Source organism: Eucalyptus grandis, chromosome 8, assembly GCF_016545825.1.
Source record: "Eucalyptus grandis isolate ANBG69807.140 chromosome 8, ASM1654582v1, whole genome shotgun sequence".
Lineage (NCBI taxonomy): Eukaryota > Viridiplantae > Streptophyta > Magnoliopsida > Myrtales > Myrtaceae > Eucalyptus > Eucalyptus grandis.
This window is the reverse complement of record NC_052619.1, coordinates 16,648,127-16,656,718: the sequence shown is the minus strand read 5'-3', so window position 1 is coordinate 16,656,718 and position 8,592 is coordinate 16,648,127. Positions and strand designations below refer to the sequence as shown.

Below are 8,592 nucleotides of genomic sequence, written 5' to 3'. Positions count from 1 at the left end.
ATGGGCGATCGGAATCAATTTGGGATTCTACCTTTGTCACTCAACGGCTACCAAATCTTCTAGATACAAAGCTGTCCAATGGATATATTGGAAGACGATCCTCAAGATACTGTCCAACGGGTAGTTTGGAAGTGGATGAGTATTTAAGGAGATGAAGGACCGATGAGCAAGTAAGAGATAGAGCGTAGAATTTATAATTCCAAAGTATGAGCGACCTTCGATTATATACTTGTCTCTTGAGAGCTTAAATGTTTGTGATCGTGAGAGAAATACCAAAAGAGTGACTTAGTGAGATAATGTGATCTACTAAGTGTTTGCTCTCAAAGTTATAATCTCTTGTTGATTGCATAGTGGAATTCAGCCAAGAAGGCTGTTAGCGTGGGAGAGTGGACGTAGGCTTGGATTAAGCCAAACCACTATAATTTCTGTGTTCTTATTCTCTTCCCTAACTCCTTTGTTTAAAGTTTATTTTATTCCGCATATATTTGCCAAGATTTATCTTAAACACCTATTCACCCCCCTCTAGGTGTTCATACTAGCACTCTCAGTTGCCAGTCCAAAAGGTCATAATCAATTAATCTACTAGGCGAAACCTCATCGAATGAAATTGATGATTCTTTGTTGGTCTTTTACTAGGTCCAAACTTCCATTCTCTAGTTACGTTGAAAGTGAAGTACTGCATCACTTGATTTTAACCAACCTCAATATACTAGTGGCGACTCCTCATGTAGAAATTCACATAGGTTAATCAAATCAAAATTGAATGTCTAATGTTACGTTGACTATGGGCTTGGGAGAGCTTGCATCTAAAACTAGGATCGTAAGCTTATTTTTTAGGCAATACTTCTAAATCTCTCTTTCTCCCTACCGATGAGTAGGTCGCAACAGTCATAATGGATATACATTAGAGGTTTTTGATGTCAAAAGAAGTTTAAAATGAATGTGTCACAATAAACTTAATTTGAATTTTTTTCTGACTTTTCTTTTAATACAAAGCATGATAAATTTTGGACATTTGATTCCAGCATGGTAATCCTTTCTCTACTCACCTCAAGATCGATACGCACTCGTTGATTTGCGGCATGGTAGTAGAAGTTAATTTGAGATTTTTTTTCGTGACTTGACCGCACTCATATGATACTCCTACTTTCGTCTTATCATTATTGAAAACACTTTACACCAGCTATGAGGACGACGACCTAAGGTTTTGTTCTTGAGAATGTTTCTCTTTAAAAAGTCGGAAGCAATGAGCACCACTAAGCTAAGAGCAGCAGACAAGATTTCCTTCACTATCCCAAATAAAATAGAGAAATGGAGAATTTCGATCTTACTTTTTAGCGCAGGAAAGAAAATATATTCTTATGAATTCACATCATGCTGAACTTAGTGCGAAGATTATTCAAGACAAATAGTAAAACATTAACTCGAGTCTGATTTTACCCTGCTGTCAAGGGCCCACCAAAATCATCTTTTGATTGGAAAATATATGTACAAACTACTTTAATAATGTGATGGGACCACACAGTTTCTGTTCTTATCGATAAGGCGATTAACCATGGGGTCTACATTTCATGTTCTTCCATCAATTCTAGCGCAAGTAAATGTAGATTTCATCTCCATTGCAAAGATTTTTTCATACCTAGGGTAACATTCTTGTCCATTCCTATTAATTGCCAGATATCAAATTTTGTTAATTTGAAAACAAAGTCCATAGATTCATATTTTTTCACATTAACAAAAAAAATGGTTAACGATTTTTATTAATATCATCAATAAGTCATCAGTCGACTTCATAAATGAAGGTTAGTACATACTCAAGGTACCTCCTTTCAACTAAAGGGCCCCACAAGTTTGAATAAATGTAATCTATTGTACGAACTGCTGTGCTGAGCTGTACTTTGTGCTGCTTGTCAAACACGCAATGTTTGTAAAAGTCCATCTTTCAAATTTCATATTATTAGAATATAATATACGAAAATGATAGGATTTTACAATTTATGTTAACGAAATCACTAGATAAATAAACGATAAATAATAATGACACTAAAAATTTACGTGGTTCGATCCAGATTATCGGTCTTTTACGTTCACGGGAAGAGCCAACAGTAAATAATTCATTATAATCGAAGAATTAGAGTTTACAATCATTAATACGCTTGAGTATTTCCTACACCTAAATTTAACTTCAAACTCAAAGTATTTATAAATAAACAACTCACTTGGATATAAATTTACTGCACAAAATAATCATTTGTTTAAGCTCAAAACAAAAATGCTCTACGTAGCCAAAATTAAAAACTCCAGCGTTTGTCTTTGGTCCACGTATGTAAGTCTTCACGTTGCTTTTCAAGGCTTCGCGTGTCTTGAAAACTTGCGGCTCCTTTCTCAAGTGGTGTGGACATGCAGAGGGCTTCATGTTCTTTGATATTGTGTCTCCAAAGTCAAGACTTTGACTTTAAGCCCCACGTCTAGAAGACCTTCCTTTTTCTTCTCTCTTTTCTTTTATCTCCCTTAAAGATAAATAGATAATAAAATATATAGTGTGCCCTATTTTTTTGTCTTCTAGTGACAAAATATATCTTCCTTTCTTCTTTTGCACATATGAAAGAAAGTCCCGAAGAAATTGCTTCTTCATCCGATTGCTAAACGGTTTAGGAAATCTTTCTTAATAAATTTGATTTAACAATTATTATCTAAATTCAAACTCGAGACATTAATTTAACACATACTCATACAAAAAGTCTGCTCACTCGAAATGTTCATACCTCTCTCGGACATGTGGATGAAACTGTAGAAGTTGAGCCTATAATTGTCTATCCCTAAAGGTAGTAGAGATCGCTCGCCCGCTTCCCTTCATGACCATAAGCGCAACAATGATAACCTTCAAAGTTTGAGACTCTAAAATAAATCGACATCAATAGATTAATAACCTGAAAATCAATCCCTATGTGATGTCATGTGATATGTGAATCCAGAATTCATGATCCACTCCTCTCTAGTCGAACCAGTAGTCCCACTCAAAACGTATGACTCCTCCCCTCTGGCCCGTGTGACATTCGCGTCGCTCTACGATCTCTCTACTTTCTTTAGCTATGGACAATCCACCTGTAATGTGCCCCTCTTTTTGATAGCCGTAACATCTTAACGGCTTTTTCCTCACTCTAAACTTTAATCTAAACTTACGTCTTTTATAAGAACTCATCTTTGGGTTTTTGCCTTTGATCGACAAGCCATAGCGCCACTTCTACGTTCGTTTGCCCTACAATTTATTCTATCATTCTTTTGGAAAACAGTGCAGAATTCACTTACTCCTGTTAGATAACCACGAAATTACTCATCAGAACTGGACAAAGAATAAAGTGACATTATAGTCATCCTGGATTGACATTCCTCTTTCATCTTGGAGTGAAGCACCGTCTAATCAAAAAAGTTTCTTCAAAAGAGATTTTGATATATACAATGCTTCAAGTTTCACCTGAACTGCATCTGCACTTGTCTGATTTATCTCTTCAACCAAAACATCATCCCCCAGATTCAGCAGTATTATACACATGGCCTTTTTCAAAATATCAACTTTTTCTTCAGTTGGAGGAAATTTATCATCTCCCTCCAATGCTAAATCCAAACACTATGGCTTTAACATCACACACATTTTAATGCACCGCAAATTGAAATTGTTCTTGCCGGTAAATTTCTCCAACTCGAATTTAATAAAATCCATAACGATAATTGCATACAGACAAAATTTCTGAAATAATCAATCAATGATAAATTCTTGCAACTAATGTGAACAATTCAAGTGCGAAATAAATTGCAAAATACATCGGATCGAGATGGCTCCATAATTTTTAGCAAAAAGAATATTACAATTGCTCAAACACTCAACTCTCAAGTGTTCCCAATCTTAGATACCAATCCCCAAGGAACAATCATAAGAAAGGAGTTTTCTTACGCTGTCAACTCTCTTGGATAACAGCTCTAAAAAACTCTATTGAGTTGTCACGAGTTGTGTTTTGAAATTGCTTAAAACGAGTTTGGATTATGAGTGATCAGTTCCTAGTCCAATCTGGTCCCACTCAAGAATCGAAAACCGGACTGGGAGGACCGGTTTCAAAACTAGGAACCACGGACTAGATCGGCTAGTCTTAGGACTAGAAATCTGACCAGACCACTGATTTTGGTTTAGTCCAATGAAACTGGTCACATAAAAGTGCTTGCTGTTCTAAAACTTCATTCTATCCTCTGCATTAAGCAAATTAAATATCTACCAAACTTGGTTTTAAAATGCAGAGGATATAATTAACTTAAGTCATTGGACCAGTGATCATTAAGCAAATGAAATATCTACCGAACTTTTACAAGTGATCATTAATAATGTGAGCGTAGAAGCTTTCAAGTGCACTCCAAAATACATCGTTCCCCAAATTTCAAAATAAGTACTCGTCTCACCTAATTAATTATACTTTATTTCACTCGAAGACTTAAGTTAATTATATCTTGGGTAAACAAATATAAATCGACAGACGATTTGATTTGATTATGATAACATGGAAATATTGCATATAAAAAGTTTGTGAAATCAACGTTAACTCTTAAAAACTTTCAACTGTTGTTGTAAGACATTGTTTAATATTTAAATATTGTAATAGAGTCACGGTATACATGAAGCTAGTGGAACAACAAGAGATGGCCCAAAGTCTAAACCTGTCATTTATACTTGACCAGATCAAATTTAACTGAAGAGTGAACTTTGTTGTATTATTGTATGTCCATTGTGGATTTTTCCTATTCCCACTACCTCATAGCTTTTATTTAGAGAGGGGCTAGCATCACCGTGTCACGGTGTGACATTCAAAGAATGTCGACAACAATTTTCCTTCCTCAAACACAAGCACTGGGAAGTTTCCAAGCAAGACACAAGTCTCCCTCTCTCTCATTCAAAATGTGTGGCTGAGGATTGACCCTCCGTCGAAGCTAACGGTACGGTTAGCTAAACATTGTTCTTTTATTAATATGGGTTGCATGCACTTATGTATATTGGCAAGAGACCTTTCTCTGTCTTCTGGACACCGAAAATGGGAAGATCCGCGTTGCTCCTCCTCTGGTGTGTTTCCATTGCTTCTTCATTAGCTCCGGGATTGAAGCTGCTGGCTCTAGCCCAACCAAATCCAGGTCTCTCTCTCTCTCTCTCTCTCTCTCTCTCTCTCTCTCTCTCTCTCTCTCTCTCTCTCTCTGTGAAACGGCGATGGTTTGATATGCCATGAAGATCCTGGAGATGTTGCATGTCTTGATTGGTTGTCTAGCTCTAGGAGTCATCGCTCGCAGGCAACAAAATCTAGGTTCTCTCCCTCATCTCTCTCGCGTGCGCGCATGGTGATGATTGAATTGTGAAGAGTTGAGACATGAGGAAAGAGGACTATAGAATAGGGCACAGTGATGAATCAGCGTCTGCCTTTCTTTCCGTTAGCGATCCTTCTTTTTCAAGCAGAAGACAAAATGTAGTCATGCTCCAATTTGATTTCAAAAATGAGCGCCTACTATTTAGTCAGGGTGGAGCTCAAGAAGTTTTAACGGTTTTAGAGCTACATAGAGCAATCTTTTGAACTAAAATGTAGCAATTTAGCAAAGTTAAGGCCATTTCAAGATTCTCTAGGAAACATTTACAAATCCTAGGCTCTGTTTATTTTTTCGAAAATAGATGATATGAAAAATATTTTCCTAAAAATTGTCTCTTATATCGCTTGAAATAATTAATCAATAAAAAATATTTTCATTATCGACAATAGTATTGTGTAAATATTTTCATAAAGATGAAAATATTTTTTGTTCATTCATTTTTATAAATAATATAAGCGATTATTTTAAAAGAATATTTTTGAAATAATTTATTTTATGCAAAACAAACGCACCCCTAGTGTATCATCCTTTAGCTCACTTTATTTTTGCAAATGACATCTCTATTTTCAAGCTTTTCACAGATGCCTTTACCATCCGACTATCCATCAAAACTTCTTTTCAACTTACAATTCTCCCAATTATTACCGATGTAATTTCCATTGCTGAAATATCTATCTAGTTGATACGGTTGCAAAAAAGTTAGATAAGCAAGTTTAAGGGACATCACAAAGAATAAAAAAAAAAATTAGAAAGTTGTTTCTATCTCGAATTAATGAATAGTGAAGAGTTAGTGACAATCTCTGGTTTCCCCTGATTTAGGTTTCATAAGCATCGATTGTGGGGCACCTAATGATTACCTTGACAATGACCTTGACATATACTACAAGGCAGATGCTGGGTTTGTAGATTCCGGAATAAACATGCAGGTGTCCACCGAGTTAATCTACGAAAACTTCCAACAACAATCGAAGAATCTCAGGATCTTCCCCAGTGGAACAAGGAATTGTTACACATTAATGCCAGATGAAGGAAGGGGCAACACATATTTGGTCAGGGCTTCATTTTGGTATGGTGATTATGACGGCAAGAAACTATTCCCGACATTTGACCTCTTTATTGATGTTAACTATTGGATCACGGTGAAATCTTCTAGTTGGTCATACGAAGAGATTATTTACACTCCTCCAAGAGATTATATACAAGTTTGCTTGGTGAATACCGGCTCGGGAGTTCCATTCATATCAACTCTTGAGTTGCGGTTGCTAGATAACTCGACTTACCAGATCAATTCCGGTGCACTTGTAACCTACCTGAGATATAATTTGGGGAGCCAAAACACATACAGGTGATTTTCTTTGTTATTGCCCTTCAATTTTGGATGTCGACCACATTCATCAGTCTATAAATGACGTGTTAGTATATACACATTTACTAAACATGTGTTTTCGCATTATGCAACAGCATGAACAATAGAAAACGTGCTGTTATTCCCAAACCAATTTGTGTCGGTTTGTTCATCATGTTGCACTTACTACTATGATTATTTGATTGGCTTCGGCATTAATAGGCATCCACAAGATGTATATGATCGCATCTGGAACAATTGGTCGTCAGTCAGCAACACGACGGCCATCGTGACAAGTACAAGCAATGACGCCTATAAAGTTCCATCCGAAGTTTTGATGACCGCCACAGAAGTACAAAATGTCACTGATCCTCTGAGTCTGTCATGGACCTCAAAGGACTCCATCATTGTTTGGTGTGTATACTCCCACTTTGTGGAATTGCAATTGCAAAAGGGTCAATTCAGAGAACTCACGGTAAATGTACTAAATCAATCCGTGAAAACCGTCATGCTGGAGAACCTAAAGCCGGTGACCATAGCCTCATTTCCCATGGCTGGACTGTCTTTGGACTTGACTATTAGTGCGACGGCCCGCTCTAGTTTGCCACCGCTCCTCAATGCCATTGAGATTTTCACTGTGGCGCAGCTTCCAAATTCACCAACTTTTCTTGATGATTGTATATTATCTATGCTTCCACTTAATTTTTTTTTTTGTTTTGATAATCTTTGATTTCCTTATGATTGTAGCTATTTATGTGGTGGTTTAGTTAATGCCGTGTATGACATCAAGAAAGCATATAGGGTGACGAGAGCAAGTTGGCAGGGTGATCCATGCGTTCCTACACAGTACTCATGGAATGGTCTGAATTGTATCTATGATAGTTCTCCAAGAATCATCTCATTGTAAGTCTACAAAAACATATTTTCTGTGACACAATGCTGCATTGGAACTGCACAAGTCTCGAAAGATAAGTTTACTTGACAATAACTATAGTACAGATTGGTAATACATCATGTGAAGAAAGGAAGATTTTGAAATTTAAGTCTCTAAATCGATGCCTTCCATGTTGAAAGTTTTAAGCGGTGAGATTTTACCCTAATCGAGTTAGCTGCTGATGTGCAGGAACCTGAGCTCTAGTGGACTGAAAGGACTTATAGCTACATCAATCTCCAATTTGACAGCAGTTGTATCCCTGTATGCATTAGCAGTTTTTCTTTCATTTTACTTAATTTGAACAGAAAAAGAATGGACAACACTAAGCCCCAAAAAAGCAGCATACTTCTTTATCATTAGCACGATGTTCATTATCTATCTTATCCTGTTCTATACATTTCAATAAGTACATGCAAATGAAGTTTCTTAGTACTTTTTTGGCTTATGTTCAGGGATTTATCCAACAATTCATTAACTGGGTCCGTGCCAGACTTTTTAGCGCAAATGCTGAGCTTGAAAGTTCTGTGAGTCACTGAGCTTTTGATGGAACTATTATGTGTGGTTATCTAGCTCGAGTAAATGGCTATCAACTTCTAATCATGGAAAAAAAAAAACTTCTAATCATGGATATTTGCAGGAATTTAAGTGGAAACAACTTGAATGGCTCTGTTCCTAGAACTCTCTTGAAGAAGAAGGCAGATCGATTGTTGCTACTAAGGTTCGCTCATTGCCACACTAATGTAACACAACCTTAATCGCTTATTATTGTCAATACAATCTGCATCTTTGTTCTGTACGTTGCTGCTCACAATGAAGAATGAAAAAGATGAAAGTGATACTTGCCTTTTTTTAGTTTTTTATTTCTTCAACTTGTGTATGTAGTACACACAGAGTGGGATATCCATGAATTCATGCC

The 8,592-nt window shown here is 36.6% G+C and overlaps 1 protein-coding gene across 1 annotated transcript; it reads left to right on the top strand.

The window, feature by feature from the left end:
* The first annotated feature begins 5,075 nt into the window (after positions 1-5,075).
* On the top strand, positions 5,076-7,649 carry LOC120286038 (probable LRR receptor-like serine/threonine-protein kinase At4g29180). Its single transcript, XM_039299653.1, has 4 exons — positions 5,076-5,172; positions 6,217-6,742; positions 6,965-7,419; positions 7,510-7,649. Exons 1-4 carry the CDS (start codon positions 5,076-5,078, stop codon positions 7,647-7,649), a joined length of 1,218 nt encoding a protein of 405 aa, XP_039155587.1.
* Positions 7,650-8,592: the final 943 nt, after the last annotated feature.